Source organism: Chiroxiphia lanceolata, chromosome 4 (genome assembly GCF_009829145.1).
Source record: "Chiroxiphia lanceolata isolate bChiLan1 chromosome 4, bChiLan1.pri, whole genome shotgun sequence".
NCBI lineage: Eukaryota > Metazoa > Chordata > Aves > Passeriformes > Pipridae > Chiroxiphia > Chiroxiphia lanceolata.
This window is the reverse complement of record NC_045640.1, coordinates 31,497,055-31,514,734: the sequence shown is the minus strand read 5'-3', so window position 1 is coordinate 31,514,734 and position 17,680 is coordinate 31,497,055. Positions and strand designations below refer to the sequence as shown.

Sequence of the window (17,680 nt, the reverse complement as noted above, 5' to 3'; positions counted from 1 at the left end):
CATGCGATGCCCAGGAGCAGATGAGTCTTTCTGTGGCCTTAACTATCTGATTCCATTGACACAGTCACTGTACTAACCAGAATAGTGCTAATGTCAGCTATAAGTTGTGTAGCACTCATACTAGGGCTGTGGGCACAGATGCTTCATAAAACCGTTCAGGAACACGAGAAGTTTCAAGTTAGCACGTAACCTTCAGTGTACACTGCCTGGCACATTGTGGTATAGTTGCTTGGCATTAAAACTTGATTGTAAAGGCAAAGATTTCATGCAGGATTTATTTCAGTGATAATGGTTAAAGCCATTTCTGCTCTGACTTGCCTAGCTGTTGGCTCATTGTTAGGAAACAAACTATTTTTATTTATTTTTAATTTTTTTTCCAGGGTTACAACTGGCATTTTAGCCACCACTTTTGCAGTGTGGTGCTGTTTCTGCAGAGTATTTCTGCCTTTTTTGTACTTATTGTTTTGTGAAAGCCTTGTACTTGTCAGTCAAGATATTAACAGCAAAGTCTTCACTCAAATATTTCACTTAAATGTTATTTATTAAATACTCAGAGGGGATATTTTGAAACAAAATTTAAAAAATGCCATCAAAAAGCCAAAACAGAAAACCTCCATAAAACCACCAGCAACAGCACTCTGCCATTTGTCTTGAGTAATGCATTGCTTCCCTATGTACTTTCTTCTCTACTAGACTTGACTCAGCTAGGGTGGGAAGCAAGAGAAGAGTATGGGGCAAGTTAAGAGAGTTGACAGCTCTGTAAAAGAGGAGAAACATGTAATGGACAGTAGAAAGTTTACCGAGACCTGTTAGTTTGGAACAGGTCAGCCCAGCTTCTACTTTGAATATTTGAAGTTTGTTTAAAGGAAGATGAGCAGCAGAGGTGCTGATGGCTGAAATTTCCTTAAAGAATGAGAAATTATGATCAAGAATGTATGATGAGAGACTTCAGGAATAGTGCTAGATATTTGAAAACTATCTTGAAAATTGAGGACATTCTTGAGGAGCACAAACCTTATTTGCTCAGCTTTAAAGTTTTACTTATTTACTGTATGGAAGTGGCTGGGCAGACCTAGCAGGAATTCTTGAAGTATTTTTGTTCTTCATGATACATTACCACCTTTCTTCCTACACTGGTAATATTTCAATCTTAGAGGTAAAGTTCCTGTGAATAATCCTGGCCCCCTGTTTTGTAACTTGAAGATAACAAAATGTATGAATGTACCCTTTAAATGGTAGCAGGGGACAAAATCAGTTTAGCACAATTCCAGAAAACAGAGCAGGTAAACCATGCTTGTAAGCCTTATCTAGTCAAGTAACTCAAGCACTGATAAGGATTGTTGCATATGACAGACTCAGTCTTGTTTGTGCTTACCTGTTCAATCAAGTCTTTCAAAAAGAAGGACTTGAACCTTGACCTTCCATGAAAGTGCCATAATAAATGTACTGTTTGTTTTTTTAAGTTCCGACTCCTTACTTTCCTTTTGATCTGAAAGTTTATCTTTCCTTGTACAAGAACGTGTGCTTTTGCTAAAAAATTTAGTTGTGATAAAGCAGCAAATAAATATCCCCAAAGCACCTTCCTAAAAAGTTGATGACTAATTTACTAGGAAGTAAGAACTTAATGGGATTCTTCCAAGTTTCTGCAGACAAACAGGCTGAGTGTTGATCTAATGCAAACCCATGGCTTTGTTTGTGATGGCAATGGATAAATAAATTATAACTAAGTATAAAAGTGACCATGTGTGCCGTTGTGTACTGCACTATGCTGTGAAAACCCCGTGACTAGTCTGTGCTGCTTTTAGCAATGAATGCTGTCTTAAGGAAGATACAAATGAGAGCCTGATTAAGTCATAAGAGCGTGCTGGAATAACCAAGTGAGGGGCTTGTTGCAGTTCTCCTCTGCACATTCAAATAGGTAGCTTTGGTTTTGTTTGCTCATGCACTTAATCTCGAACAATAAAGTACTCTTGCTTATTTGCACTGTGTTAACAGCTAGCATTTGTCACTGGCTTGTGTGTGCTTATCTCTGTTACTTGAGCCAGTTTCATCTTGGAGGTTGCTGTAAAACAGAGCGGCGAAAGGCACGTGCATTTGCAGAACTTCCTGGTCTAGGGGGTTGCATGCTCCTCCAAATCCCAAAAATACTGGATGCTGGTTTTAGACAATGTTCTTGAGTATATTGGTTACCTAAGTAGAAGATGGGCTTTATTTACTTCTTAAAAATCGCTGGGCCAGTCTTCCACTTCTGAGTACAGAGTTCTCCCTAAACTTACCTTACAATGAAATTCCAAAGTTGGCAGTTATTAAAGGAAGAAGAACTGTCTTATCAAGACACTGTATAAATCCATTGGAATGCCTTGTGTGTGTTATGTGCTTATAAATAGTCTGAAATTGAGGATGGAGAGAACAGCCTAACGTCCTTAGAGATAGGCCCACAAGGACAACCAGAGTTCATAAGCAATTCAATAGATAAGGACTGTTCATCCTAGGAAAGCAATGACTATGAATGAGGAAAAGAAGGGTCCAAAAGCCATTGAAGCTTTCAGTTGAACCAACACTCTGCGGACTTAGTCACTGGAGGCTGTGAGTATGGGGAAAGTGCTACCATTGCCATCTCAGACATCCATTTGTTCATTAGTAGGACAAGCTACCACGGTAAATGTACCTGTAAGCATCAGCAGTCAAGTTTTGTGGTAGTCTGATGGTAGTGTCATGATTTGAATATCTTATGGGAAGTCAATACCTGTGGCACAACTTCTCAAAGTCTGGTTTCTAAAGCTGTATGCTCAATTGCCGTTCTACTTCTTCTATACCTTAGAGCCAAGACTTAACTGCTTAAAATCGGTGCTCCTTGATTACTTTCTTACTGTAACTTGTATGTTACACTGGTGCTTAAGTCTTGAAGCAGTTTGGCAAACGGCCAAGTGGAGAGGGTAAAAACTGATGGTTCGTGCTGTGAAAGTGATACTACTCCCTCAGTCAAATGTGCCTGCATGATTGATTGCAAACATAGCTTGCGCGGTATTTCTGTTTTCCATAGCTTTGACTTCTAAAATGGCTTTCAGTAAAGCATAGAGATATTGCTTAGCTACCCAGGGGTGGTTTGTTTTTTGTTGTTTCTTTCTTTTTTTTTTTTCATAAACAGAGCACCTTCACAGTGCCAGCACGGTTGATACTGTGTGTTCTTAAGCAAGCAATGCTGTTAGCATATGAGCACTTCATGTAATTCACTTCCAGGAGTATGTTGTACTTTTAATGTTATAAACGTTTGGATGAAGTTGTTCTAGGAGCTTATCTCACCCTCTAAGAGTTTGAATTAGCTTGGTAATAGGCTAGTTCGCATCAGGATGTGACATTACTGAATCTACGCAGAGAGCTCCAAAATTTACAATTCTGTGTAAATACAGCATTACCTGAAATTGCATATTTTCCTAGTGCTTTCTTATGAAACATGTATGAGTGACCCTGAACTGCATGTTGGGAGGGATGCCTGTTCTGGCATGCAGACTCCCTCCTGGATGATGCCATCTCTCCAGGTGTATATGCTGAAAAAGTCAGACTTCAGCGACTGTGTTGTGTTCCAGAACGTGGTCAAGTAAACTGGTTATAGCATAATGCATTGACATATCAAATGCCTTATATGGATTTTGATTTCAGTGACTGTGGTAATCATGACCACATACCATGGTTTTCTGCTGGAATACTGATGCTGCATTTTTTCTGGTATCAAAGCATATTCAGTTAATTGGAGCACTTCTAGACTGCCTTCCTGCATGTCTGGGCAGACTCTCTCCTTTCAGATTTATTCCCCACCCTACGTCCCCCTTCCTACAGGCTGCACAAACGTAGCTGATGGGTGTGAGTAAATGTTGTGTGATGGTTTGCTTAAAACAATCAAGTTCCAGATGGAGTACCAGGAAAAGTGTAAATTATTACTTTCTGCATTGTGACACTAACACAAACTGACTGGAATTCTTGTAATAATTTGTCAAGTTGTCGATTAAATTATCTGTTGTAATTGATCTGGTTTTGATTCCTGTTTACCTAGCACTGAACGAGTCACTGTCTCTCTACTCTTTTACAGCACATCCCTAGACACCCCTTGTTGGTTAGCAGAAGTGGCAAGATCTTGCTCTGAGCCCAGTTCTGCATGTTGTAGTGTACTTGTCCTGGATCTGGGGCTGCTGGCAGTGAATTCCTCCTCTTTTTAGGAGAATCTACTTGCCAAGCTCCATTCCCTTTTTTTTCCCCAAGTAAGTAACTACAGTTACCTCACACTCTTCTATCTACTGGGGAAAGGGAAAGCTTAAAAGCTTAAGAGCTCTGAACTGTTTTGCACTGCACTGTAGGGTGTTGTGGAGGCCAGGCATTCATAATACTTGATGTAAGACAAAGTCAAAGCAAGTTTTAGTAGTAGTATTCCTTAAGTCACTAGTAGCCAGGAACAGTGTGTTCTCAGCAAGGGCAACTGTTGTGTCTACGCATCTGCTATTGACCCCCTCCTATGGCAAAACTTGAAATTAAAGAATTTCTCATCAACAGCAAGTGTTTTCATAAGCTTAATGAACATATTGGTATATGCAGAGTTACAGAATTTCTGTTGTTGAGGATTTAATGTTTGTCTAGGCTACAGATTTTTATACACCATAGTTATCTTTAGGAACACCTCACTTTCTATGCAGGATGCCTTCAGGACTCTGTGGATATGAAGCTGTATTTGAAGTTGGTTTATTTGCTCATTAAAGTATTGATTACTAGAGTGAAAATTTGCTTAAAAAATAGTTGAATCAGTAGTTTGTTGCTGTACGTTCTCTGGTTATGTGAAATTCCACAGCAGTGAGTGAGCAGACTTCTATACATACATGTACACCTTAGCGTGTGCAACTTGAACACACTTCCTCATTTCTCTCTTTAGTCTCAAAACTGCTTTTATTTTTCTTGAAGCTCCTTCAGCATCAGTTGGATCAAGGTTTACTTAGCTGCCCATGTTTTGACATTGTTAGCTATGCATATTGTAAGGTAATGTGCCATTCTTTAAATTCTTGGGATTTTGGTCTTACTAAGTCTTGATATATTGAAGTTGCCTGTTTTCATAGAGAGAAAGCTCTTGAAAGAGGTAGAACTGCTGTTTAAATCTGAGCAAATGCTGAATCAAAATGGAATCTTAACTTTTTGTTACATGACAAGGTGAGCAAGCTGTGTTAAGGGCTAGTCTCTAGGCAAGTGCAAACAAGTTTTAATGTGTCAAAACAACAGTGAAAGTAAAGTTCACAGATACTTTTCAGCAGTTGATTCTGTGATTGACTCAATGGAAAATTATTCAGAGCAGGTTCTTGCCCTGCCTTCAGGGAAGACTTTTGGAAGAACTCTTCTATCTGCCTTAGGTTTCCTAATTGAAGGTGAAAACGAGGCTACTGCAGCGGTTTATGTCTTTATAGCGATTGAATAATAGTGGGTAAGCAAAAGATCTAGATCAGCCTTGAGTTAGCAGGAGATTTTTAGCTATATAAGCCATTTCATCTGCGGGGGGGGGGGGGGGGGGTTGGGGGTGTGGAGCAGCAGCAGAGGAGGGTGTGCTATCTGATCTCAGTAGCTTGTTGTTTTCCTTGTTCCATGGTCTTTTTACCCTCAATTGGAATCAGATATTCAAAGTACCATGTAAAGACAAGGTTGTGGGCCAGAAGCCACTCTGTGTTTGGTTCATAGTGAGCAGGCACATTCCTGCAGTTCTAGAACAGTCTTACTTTGGGTGCTGCTTTTGTACTCAAAATTTCATGGGCCATGCAGCCAGTATGAAAAGCTTTATACTTTTAATTGGTATGAAAAAGGATTTATTTTGAATGTAGTTACTCAAGCTGTGTTTTCAGCTGAAGAAAATAAGGTTTAAGGAAAAAAGTGAATTTTGAATAATGCAAGAACAGATTTTGAATAATGCATTATTGCTTTTAGTAACTTACCTTTCACTACTTAGCATGCTGGCTTAATTTTATGCTTTCCAAAGTACTTGCCAATAACAGTTTGTTTTCTTTCCCCTGCTATGGTTTCCTAAAAAATGGCTTATATGGTTTGCGAGGCTTTAAACTTATTTGTTAAAGAACAAATCAAGAGTTGCTTCTCTTCTCATGGCAAACTTGTTTTCCAAAGCAGTCATTGATTCCATTTTACAAAAATATGATCACAGAATTATTCTACTACGTGCCTAATCAGCGTTGCTCTAGCAGAAATCTATTTTTAGTATTGTTATTACATCTTTTCTGATCTTGCAATCTCCTTGACCTGTCTTGGTGTATTGCATCCAGTATTGTCACCGTAGTTCAAACAGTCAAATAACTTCAGACTTTAACTCTTATGTGAATTATGAATTATTCTGCCCATGCTGTATATTGAATCGTGATGTTCATGTCCTGCTGCTTTCTTCACACCAAATTTCAAATATGTCATTACATCAGTATCCTTGGTTGAGGATGCCACACTCTGATGGCTGCATTTTTAGCTAAGCACCGTTGACCTATTTGCTCACTGTTTTTGATGGCAAATATCCTTCTTCCTGCTCTTTGATTGGAGAGTGGAGTCTAATTCCAGATGTGTGATAGTGTTCAACACTTGTCCAGTTGTCCTTCAGTTGGGAAGCTGACCTTTGCCAATGAATACATCCTCAGCCAGATTCCCTTGCTGGATCCAGTGAACTTCGTTCTGCCTATTTAGGCTTTATTGCTTTGTAAGTGAGCCCTCTTTCTGGCAGATCCTCCACCCTGCTGCAACTATATCTTTTAAGTCTGAAGTTCTCCATATCTCTAGTCTCATTTTTGGTACTTGGAGTCTTTCATATGGAATTGTGCTATGGAGGTCATCCAGCTGCTTTGGACAGTTTGATCTCTCATTTATGTCCTTGTGGTTTTGGTATTTCTGTGCAGTCTTAATGCTTGCTAGAAACTTGTCACTATATGTTGCAAGACCTCTTCTTTACTGTTTTTTTTATTTGTGCATCTCCATCCCATGTGTCGTCCACTGTCCTGCATTGTCTGTCCATGTCCATCCTGCCACCCCCACCTTCCTGTAGGGTTTTGGATGAGGTAATGTGGCTCTGCTCTGCTGGAGAGGACACTGGAATTGTTTCCTCACTTGGCTAATTGTCTTTATAGAAGATGGAGGCTGCTACTAGGTATGAAATTGCTCTCCAAGTGAGTCTGCAGGGGTGTCGTGCATCTACTGGTTGGCTACTCCAGCAGCATGTGGGAAGTGTGCTGGTGTACCCCAGATCATGAACTTCCCTATCCTCTCTTTTTTATCTGAGGTGTCTTAACTCTTAGAAGACCTTGAGCTGCCTCTGCTATGCATTGGTTCCTCAAAAGGCAGGAAGAAAACCTTCAGTTCAGACAAGAACTGCTCTCTGGGGTTGTTAGGGCTCTGCATTGAGGGATAAGCACTGAACTTTTTCTTCACTGCAGTTCTTATTGTTGCTCCTATGTTGCTGCTCTTATTTCTGCTGTAGACCTGAGCTTTTACAGCAGCATTTCATCATCATTACAATATAGATCTCTATTTCCTGTCTTCACGCGAACTTGTGTATAAGAACATGCATGCAACCTGACGTGGTCAAACTGAAGATCCGCCTAACGCTGTGAACCATGTGCAGCAGTAACCAGGGCTGAATGCTGAGGGAAGAGTGTAAGATCAGGATGAGCGTGCAGTGATTCTTCCCTGGCTGCTTGCAGCTCAAGACTGAATGCATCTCGAGTCAGTTTGGTGTTCAGTTTTGGACAGGTTTGTTGGTTTGTTTGTTGGTTTGTTTGGTTGGTTTTTTAACATGGCTCTTGACTGCTTATGTTTGAGCCCACGTAAGCTCTTGGCTTCCAAGCAGTTTGCAGTAAAACGCTTCACAGCTTGGCTACACACTATGTGGGGAGCCGTGCCCTATTGTTGGGTATCTGCTATTGAAAGAGGGGAAAATGATGGTTCATTCTGTCATGTAGTCCTTCGGATACCTTTTCCCTGTTGAGGAGCCAGATCTTTTGGGTTGTTTTTTTTTTCTTGTATGAAAGCCAAGCAAGCCAAAGATTTGAGAATGTAGCCCTAAAGTTGCACTTGACTGCAACTGACCAAAGACTTCAAAGTTGCTTGGCAGTCACAGAAGTGGAAACAGCTTGAGAAGGTAAGTGTGCATGGATGACACCTTTGTAAAATCATTATTTGCTTAAGAAAATTGGTCAAAATATCTGCACTTGATTCAATGACTAGGAGTTTAAAAGTGTTTACTGTCTTAAAATCCTAATTGGCTAATTGTTTTTAATTTCTTTTTAATTCCAGAACATTTGAATCCTCTTGGGAAACATGAAAACAAAGAACTGCTTTTCAAATATCGTTCAGGACAATTGACACATTCTAGGGAAAAGCTGTTGTGTTTGGGGCTTTTTTTGCTAAGTTCAGAAGAATCTGCATTCTCTGAGATTTTAAATAAGTATAAAATGAAAACGGTTTGAAGTTTAGCCTTCAAAATGAATGTTGGGAAGTCAGATGACAAAGCAAAGAATGGCTTGAAGTCTTCCTTACTTATAAGGGATGAAAACAGAAATAACTACGCACGTGACAGAGCTACACCTTCCTCAAAGAATTGTGCCACCAAGATACACAGCAATTCAACTGACCAGAATATAGTGGCTGAGCATGAAGATGATTTTGAAAATACGAGTGACTTCAGAAGTATTCTTTTAAAACAGCAGTGTATTGAAGTACTTGATCTGCAGAAGACACCTGGCAGATACAACTGCACAGGAGATCTGTTGGGAGATGCAGATGCTGCTTGCAAGTCTTCTGTCACTGAACAGACTTGCATGTGTCCTTTGAACTGTGACTTGAAAGCAACAACAAACTTCTTGAAAGGTGATGCTGTTATGGTAAAAATGCAAAATCAGAGTATCAGACACACAGTGCCTTACAGTCAGACAGACTCTAAGTGTGGAGTAGCATTTCCTGCTTCAGAGCAGAACATGCAGTCCCTGATAAATGACAGGGCATGCTGCCACCTGAGCACATTGGATGTTACTAATGTTACAGGTGAAACTCTGGGAACTGATCAAAATGATGATATGCATCTGAGAGAAACACTAATCTTTTCTGAAATATGTACAAGAGAGAAATCTGATAGAACCAGCTCAGAAAGAACACCTAATTTCATCTCTGCAGGTGTCGAACACTGTCTGAAAAATGCTATCAAGACTGATAAAGAATCACAGGAAATAGAAGCACAGTCTGTAGAACTAGCTGCTGAATGTATAGGTCCTTATAGACGAGATGCATTGTCACCATGCATTAATATTAATGAAGATGACCAAGTGAAATCCTTGCAGGATACTTCTGACCATGATGAAACTGGGAATTCCAATGTTGAAATGTGCGTAGATAGTCTTGTAAATAATGTGCACCTTCTCCCAGTAGATAAAATGGATGGAGAACAAGTATCAAAGAAAACCAGTGAACCCTTAACCAAAGAACAGAGTATCTCTGGAAATGCTGCTCTTCAGGATATGCACAACATCCCTTCTGTATCTTGCAGTGTACCAAAATTAAAGAGGACTGCTATACCTGACCTGAAATGTGAAGAAACTTTTGTGGTCTTCAGTCCTATGGCTGATGAAAGTGCTTCTGCTCTATGTTCTTCAACCCCTAAAGAGCGATCAAAAAATAGAACTTTTTCTGTTTCAGCTTTGGAAGAACTTGGAGACAAGTCTCCTAAACTAAGACCAAATGAGACATTTGTAGGAGGACATAATAAAAGGTCTGCGTTTAGAGCTAGTTCAGATCAAACTGTAAGAAAACCAGTGGGCAGGTCTTCTATTGTGTCAACAATAACCAAAGCAAAGAAATCGGAGATTGTTAGTTTTCCCAAACCTGATTTCAAGAATGTGAAGCCAAAGGTTGTGTCTAGACCTGTGCTACAGCCAAGAGACAGCGCAGCATTAAAACAGTCTCCCCAGTCCCCCCAGCTGTCAGCTGTCTCCTCACCTTCACGGGTTGCTTCCCCAAGGCAATTGTCCTCTATAAAAGTGTTGAAAAAGACAGTAGATCTAGCTAAAGTTTCAAAAGTGGAATTGCCTGTAAATAAGCCCCATAAGCTACATCTTAACAAACGCCTCTTCACGAACCAAGTTGTACATGCCACAACACCTCCCAGAAACGCTTCCCACAAAACTTCAAAAACACCTGCATTAAAGCAAAGTCCTGAAGACACTGACAAAGCAAGCGCTACCCATTCGGCGTGCTCCTTGGTTTCTGCTGTGTTTCCAACATGCGTCGGGAGCTCGGAAGAGATGCTAAATGATAAAATGGAAAGTTCAGACTCCTTAATGCAGCCTTGTGCTCAAGATATTGACCCAGCTGGAGGTGAAAAAGAGCAAAGCACCAATATGGGAATGCTTCTGGAAGTGACCTTGGTAAAAGATGTGGCAAATGAAACGTTTGACATGCACTCTGTTCCTTTGGTAAGTTTTTATCTTTCATACTTTATTGTATGTTTGGTACATTTGGAAAAAGGAAATTTGGCATTGCACAGTGCTGAATGGAAACTGTGGAATGGCCTTTGTTTCTACAAATGTAACTGTAATGTTGATTTCCCAGGTGAAGTCTCTCCCTAATAAAGGAAATTAAGAAATACTGATTTACTTTCAACTGGTTGCACTTGGCCTCAATTGTGATTTAGTGTCCTTCCATCTTCATCTTATTCCATGATGTAAAATTTTTTTTAGTAAAGTCTTTTACAGACAATGCAGTTGGTGCACGATGCCTAATAAAAGCAAACAAGTCCTAATTTAGTCAAACTTGTAAAATTTCACAGCTTAATTTGGTGAGATTTTCTAAATATAGCTTTTAATACACACATTTTTCAAGATAATTCTAGTGGTGCTGTAACTTTAAATAGACATTAGAGATAAATTGCTGTTTTCAGTATTTTCTTTTCCTTCCATATGTGCTTTAGAACTAAATTACACTTTTTAAAATTACTTATGTAAATGTTGTGCATATATTAACACTAACATTAAGTCACACAAAACCCAAAGACCATTGACTTGGTGAAACATTTTATTTCACTGTCTCCTTTGAATAATTTGGGAGTTTGTTTGTTTGAAGTAGAACCAGGACTCGTTAGAATAGTTAAGAGTAGCCAGGAAATATTTCTCATGCAGAGGGCATATACCTGGTTTTGGGCAGTCAGCCAGCTGGAAGGTGTAAACTTCCTGGCCGGGAGGTATGCATGTGCTGGTTGGCTGGGAAATACTTCTGGATGAGTCAGCTGCCTGTCAGGAGAAATGTGCTGCTTTCAAATACTCTTGAAAGAAGGATAAAAGAAAAGGAATGGTGAGAAAAGGGGCAGAGCGTTGGGGTTTGGTTGCCCAGGATCTCAGAATGTATGGTAGGGACACAGAGTTGGAGTCTTGGTGCTATATGGAGTTTCTCCTGTTGCTGATTTGTGGGTTCAACAGCTTTTGTTAAATCGGTGAAATGGAGGCAGCAGCTATTAATGGTAAAACTGGTGTAGTCTGAATTTTTGACACGTTTTAGTGATTTGCCAGAAAAATTCCAGTAAAGCTCAGTATATGGAGGAAGCTCTTAGGTAAAACAGAAGCAGCTATCCATTTTTGAAATGTTACACCAGAAATTAATAAATAATACTATTTATTAGAGTAAATAATCTAACTTGAAAACCTAAATAAGCATGAAAGCAAGAATGGTCTGTTTTAGTTCTAAAGTCTTTAAGAGCTTGGATTCTGCTTCCGTCCTTATTTTTGGTGCTGAGGATTGAAGAGAATGCTTTTCATTCACCCCATTGTCAATATGGAGACCTTTGTGATATTAATTGTTCTGCTTGTGCCTGGAAAAACGATAGAGCAATTTCTATAAATGATATACAGTAGACAAATCAGCTGGACTAAACTTAGTAAGTGGTCGTCTGAAAACAATAGATTAACATCTGAAAATGAAGATGAGGATTGGAGTCAAAAGTTGAAAGAGCAGCAGGATGACCAAATTGCTGCATATTGACTTGAGTCACAGAAAAGCATATAAAGAGCTGTACAGTCTTATGAGTTTGCCTTTATATAGGTTTGACTGTACATCAAGAGTGGTCATGAATTAGTGAGTGTATAAGCTGTAACAAGAATTCTGTATGAAATGTAGATGTTTCATACATATAAACCAGTTATTTTAAACCTGTCCCATGTCCACTCCTGAATTTATTTTTATCTATGGAACCTCAACCTGAAAAATTTTAACCTGTTTCTGTGTTGTGACATAAGACCTAGATCAAGAGGCTGCTGTAATGGTTGTGACATTTCAGGTAGTACAGGACAACTAACTTCTCAGGGTGTTAAATATGTATAGCTTGTTGGTAAAGATCTTGAGATTAGGTGTAGTCATGTAATGGAACTGCTTAATTAGAGTTTGGGGAGGAAGAGGAAGAAATTCTGATGTAAAATCACCTCTGTAACCTCTTTTTAGTCTGTTTGTCATTACGAGTGATTAGCTTCAAACTAATAGGTTTGTGTTGCTGAAGGCCATTTAGGAGATGATCCTTGAGGTTCTGAACTGCTGATGTGGACATTGTGATGGAGACTAACTAAGCATATCCCATGCCTGGGTGGTCAGTATTTCATTACAGATGCTGCAAAGGGAGATCTTCAGTTTCTCACAGTGGTGGTGAGTGGGATGTATTGTTACTGGTTTTTTGGGTTTTCTTTTTTTTTTCTTAAAACAGATGCCTTCTGTGAAAGATGGGACAACTCAAGGGAAAAACATACCAAAGAAAGACCCAATCGCACTACAAAGTGTATCCACTCCCAAGGCTAAAATGGTGCCATCTGTGTTGACCTTGAATAGAGGATGTAAAAATAAAACTACCAGCACTGTTAAAACACCTTCTCACAAGGAAGCTCTTTTGTCAGCAAGCTCCGGTAAGAGAATTTTTCACTGGAATATTACCTTCATTTAAGAAAGTGGTTAAGTGGTATCATATTTAATGTACTTTCTGACAGAACTTTTAGGATGGTACAGAGTTGTATTTTTGGTGCTAAATACAGTTCTGTTTAAATTGTAAATTGCAGGATACAGGGTCAAAAAAAAAGGCAGGTCACACCTCATAACTGTAAAATCTCATCTTGTAAGGAATGAGTTTAAGAGGGTGTAGTGCTACAAGAAGAATCGATACTTAAATATTTATAATTTGGTTATATAATAGGACTTTGCTAAATTACAACTAAAATTATTTTAAAGAGAAGAGGAGAAAATACAGGACTCGGGTACAAAGCTCGTACGATAAGCAACTGTATTCTGTTCCAGTGGGAGTGAGCCCTTATTTCAGGTCATAATATACTTTGTTCAACCTAATTTTAATACAACTCTATAGTTTCTAGAAAAGAGAGAGTGCAATTGAAGGAGAGACTACTGCTTGAGCTGCTAATTAATCTCAAACTGATTAATACCAAGGGCAGGGAGGAATCTCACATCTAGTCTGTAGGCTTCTGCTCAAATCTCATGACTGGGAACTATGTTCTGTAACTGTAGAGATTCAGAAGTCCTCTTGTAGGTTATGTGCTTGTTTGGTTTTGTTTTTTTTTTTAAGCAAGTGTGGCAGTGTAACTAGCTGCAAAGGTAGCCTGGCTATAAATGGCTACACTACAATGCACTGTAATGTGGAAAGTGTACACACCCATTTATACCCAGTAAAACCTGTTCTTTTTTTTTTTTTTTTAACCCACTCAATCTAAGATTTTAAACCAGTCCAAAATACCCTTCTTAATTATATACAGGTGGTGAAGTGTGATAAAATCTGTATTTGTAGTCCTTTATGGGATGAGTCCTTCAAAAAAAGTGGATATAGTCCATTCTCTGATTTGAGCCTTGCTAATGTGAGGCACTTGCTCAGTGAACTAGGTACCAAACTGTAAGCTACCCTTTCCTTGGAAAACTCATCACCTCTCTAAATACCAACATAGAGCTTTCTAAGGCCATAATTACAGACAGGAAGAACTGAGATGGATATAGATCTAGATGTATATTTTTCCTTTAGGTTATTAATCCAGATTAGATTTATGACATGGTCACTAGAAATAAATATAAGTATAGCTGGGTTATAGGACTAACTTCTTCACTTCATGAAAAAAAAAAATAACAAAATCAGATGCACTTTCCGAAGAAGCAGAAGTCATTTGCTGTTGAAAATGAAAACCTTTACTCCCCTGGGTTTTTCTAAGCTAAATATGTCCCTCCATAACTCATTTATTGTATGTTGAAATTACAGTAGTCTGTAGAATATTTTCCAGGTTTTTCCTATTGGAAAAAGGCTACTTAAATTACAAGCATAAAGTATCACCCTAACATTTCAAACTTGCGCTATAATCTGATGAGACTGGAACTTTAATGCTGCACATGAGAAGAAATTTTTTTTTTTTCTCCATGCCCTTTCCACAGCCCCCTGTTTTAGCCCACTATTCCTAGCACATCTTTCTCTTTATTTTGCTTATGCAGTGTTTTTGTGCTACAAAACACAAAGTAGAATTTGATGTGTTAAACTATAACAGGTTAACTTTTCCATCCCTTGCCAAGGGAATTTTTAAACATGGTCCATTGCTTCTTTATAAACATTGTACAGATGCAAATCAGACATGGGGGAAGCTTCTGGCAGCTTCTCACAGAAGTCACCCCTGTAGCCCCCTGAGCCCAAGACCTATCCACGCAAACCCAATACACTGCCCAACATGGACAACCTGGATTGGGGGTCACCAGACCTACCCAACCTGGGTCACTGTGGATAATCCAAGGTCGGTTCTCTGATGGGTGATGAAGTTGGAGCAGTGGACAAAGTTCTGAAGTTGGGGCACTTATAGGGCTTCCTTTTTTGATGAGTCTGTTGGTGTCTGATCAAGGTAAAGCTCTGGTTGAAGCTCTTCCCACATTGGGGACACTTGTAGGGCCTCTCCCCCGTGTGTGCCCATTGATGCCTGATGAGATGAGAACTGTTCCGAAACCTCTTCCCACACTCAGGACACTCATAGGGCCTCTCCTCTGTGTGCGTCCTCTGATGCCTGTTGGCAATTGAGCTGCTCCGAAACCTCTTCCCGCACTCAGGACACTCGTAGGGCTTCTCCCCAGTGTGGATACGATGATGGATTACAAGGTCAGCGCTGCGGACGAAGCTCTTCCCACAGTCGGGACACTTGTAGGGTCGTTCCCCGGTGTGCAGGCGCTGGTGGGTGATGAGGTTGGAGCTCTGGCTGAAGCTCTTCGCACATTCAAAGCACTTGTAAGGCCGTTCCCCTGTGTGCACCCGGTGGTGGGCGGCAAAGGTGAAGCCATCACTGAAGCTCTTCCCACATTCACAACACTTATAGGGCCCTTCCCCGGTGTGGATGCTCTGGTGGCGAATCAGGTGGAAGCTCTGCCTGAAGCTCTTCCCGCATTCCAAGCACTTGTAGGGCTTCTCCACTTCATGAAGCCGCTGGTGGACCACCAGGTCAGAGCTCTGGCTGAAGCTCCGGCCGCCTTCCTGGCAAAAGGTGGGGCTCTCCTCCTCAGAGCCCTGTGTGCTAGGTTTGGAACTGCTTCCTGTGGGGAATGTTTGTGGCTTTTCCTCCCCATTGGCTTCCTGCACAGTGGAGCCATTCAAAACAGCCTCTTCCGCGAGGTTCTGCCAGGCAGATTTGTCCTCCATGGTCTCTGCCCTCAGTTCGTTGCCTGGGGAGGAAGGAAACGAGAAAAAGGAAGAAGAAAAGAAATGGAACAAGGAGAGGAAGGAAGAAAGAAGAGGAAGGGGATTTCCCTTGGTGCCAGAGGGAAGGGGAAGGAGATCGCCCCCCCCAAATCTGTCCCGAGCAGGACGGCATCAGCACCAGGGTTGTCCTGCAGCTGGGGGTGATGCTTGGCTGGAAGATGAAGGAGAACAGAGGGGGAAAGGTGGAATGACTTCCTCCTCACCTACCTGGGTGTCCTGTAGCATCTTCCTTTTCCTCCCAGCTTCCTCCTCCATCTGGTCAAGGTTTGGGAATGAGAAATCCTGTTTTGGGGGAGAAAACAATATGTGAGTGCATTGAATTGGGGGGTCCTCTTGCCCAAGTTCATATCTAGAAGTCAGCAGCTATCTTGTGTCCCTAAAGACCTCCAAAATGCCAGGATTCAGCCCCGAAAAGCCCTCCTAGGAGTTCTCCCTCTCTGGTCTCAACTTTGGAATTCTGGGGGTTCCCTTTGTCTGGGCTGCTGGGGGTTCCGTGTGTACTGGGGGTGCCGGCGCTTCGGGGTCCCTGCCCTGCCTAGGCTGCTGGTGGTCTCTTGAATATCGGGAGTCTCTCCTCTGTGGGGTCCCGCTTAGGGATTCTGGGGGCTTCAGGGCTCCCTTCTCCCTTGACTCTGATTCTGTATGCTGGGCTCCCTGGGGGGCCCCGTCTCTGGAGTCCCCCCTGCAGGCTGCTGGGAGTCCCGGAAATCCCGGGGGTCACCTCTCTCCGGGCTCCCCCTTCTCCGGGCTCCCCCCACCTCCAGGCTGTCGGGGGTCTCCCAGCTCCGGTACCGCCCTTCTCCGCTCTCCCCACTCTGGGGGTCCCGGGGTTCCTGCCCAACCCGGCTCTCCTTGTGGGTCCCAAAACCCGATGTGTGAGAGTGTGTGTGTGTCCCCCACCTGCCGCCGGTAGTGGGCTAACAATGGAGGCGGCGGTGCCTGACCCAGGAAGACCAACCCTCACCGCGGTGACGGAACCTGCATCCCTCCGCCCACCGCCGGGGCTATGCCGGCAGCCGCCGCCCGCCGCCCCCCCCCCCCCCCCCCAAAAAAAAAACCAGCTCCCGGGGACTCTCTACTATCTTCCGAAGGGGCATTCGAGCCTCAGCTTTGGAGTACTGCAAGATCCAAAGATACCCTACCCCCAGAAAAATCCTGGGACACCCCCCCCCCCCCCAAGATATTTGTGGCAAGCTCCCCTTCCCCGGTCACCTGTGGGATGCTGGAGGGCGATGCTCGTGGGGGCTTGAGCATACAGCGAGCCGTGGACTGGCGAACTTCCTCTTTTTCCTCCTCCTCCTCTTCCTGGTCCTCCTCCTCTACCCCTCTTCCTCCCGCTGCTCCTCCTCCTGCTGCACTGCTCCTACTTCATCCCTCCTCTTCTTCCAGGCATCCCTGCTCGTGTGTATACACTGGGGTACGAGAGGCTGGAGAGCAGCTGCGGGAAGTGACCTGGGGGTCCCAGTCGATGGCAAGTTGAATATGAGTCAGCAGTGCCCTGGCAGCCAGGAGGGCCAGCCCTGTCCTGGGAGGGCATCAGGCAAAGCATCACCAGCCGGTCGAGGGAGGGGATTGTCCCGCTCTTCTCTGCACTGGGGTGGCCTCACCTCGAGTCCTGGGCACCACAGTATAAAATAGACATTAAGCCATTAGATGGTGTTCAGAGAAGACCACGAGGATGAGGAAGGGTCTGGAGGGAAAGCCTTATGAGGAGGGGCTGAGACCATTAGGTTTGTTCAGCATGAAGAAGAGAAGACTGAGGGGAGGCCTCCTTGAGGTCTTTAACATCCTCTGAAGGGGCAGCGGAGGGGCAGGTACTGATCTCTTCAGTCTCATAACCAGTGATAGGATTCGAGGAAATAGCTGGAGCTGACTCGGGGAGGTTTAGGTTGGATATTGGGAAAAGTTTCTTCCTTT

The 17,680-nt window shown here is 42.2% G+C and overlaps 2 protein-coding genes across 9 annotated transcripts in view; one reads left to right on the top strand and one right to left on the bottom strand.

Annotated features, from left to right (window-relative positions):
* Nucleotides 1–17,680, top strand: part of MTUS1 (microtubule associated scaffold protein 1) — a 132,995-nt gene that overhangs the window by 25,125 nt on the left and 90,190 nt on the right. For 4 of the 5 annotated variants that reach the window (XM_032686985.1, XM_032686986.1, XM_032686982.1 and 1 more), the window contains 2 exons: nt 8,311–10,481; nt 12,752–12,947. In XM_032686985.1, the coding sequence (XP_032542876.1) occupies nt 8,499–10,481; nt 12,752–12,947 (2,179 nt within the window). In that variant the 5' untranslated portion in view covers nt 8,311–8,498. Of the gene's footprint in view, nt 1–8,061; nt 8,156–8,310; nt 10,482–12,751; nt 12,948–17,680 lie in introns of those variants that run through there. The other variant, XM_032686984.1, reaches the window with a different exon arrangement.
* Nucleotides 13,305–17,094, bottom strand: LOC116786423 (zinc finger protein 239-like). 4 transcript variants are annotated; one of them, XM_032686998.1, is made up of 4 exons: nt 16,976–17,094; nt 15,971–16,045; nt 15,676–15,726; nt 13,305–15,642 (listed from the first exon to the last, which is right to left on the bottom strand). In XM_032686998.1, exons 3-4 carry the CDS (start codon nt 15,701–15,703, stop codon nt 14,795–14,797), a joined length of 876 nt encoding a protein of 291 aa, XP_032542889.1. In that variant the 5' UTR covers nt 15,704–15,726; nt 15,971–16,045; nt 16,976–17,094; the 3' UTR covers nt 13,305–14,794. The 4 variants fall into 4 exon arrangements, with proteins under 4 accessions (XP_032542889.1, XP_032542885.1, XP_032542886.1 ...); XM_032686994.1 differs by having other exon boundaries at nt 13,305–15,726; XM_032686995.1 differs by lacking the exon at nt 16,976–17,094 and adding an exon at nt 16,664–16,703 and having other exon boundaries at nt 13,305–15,726.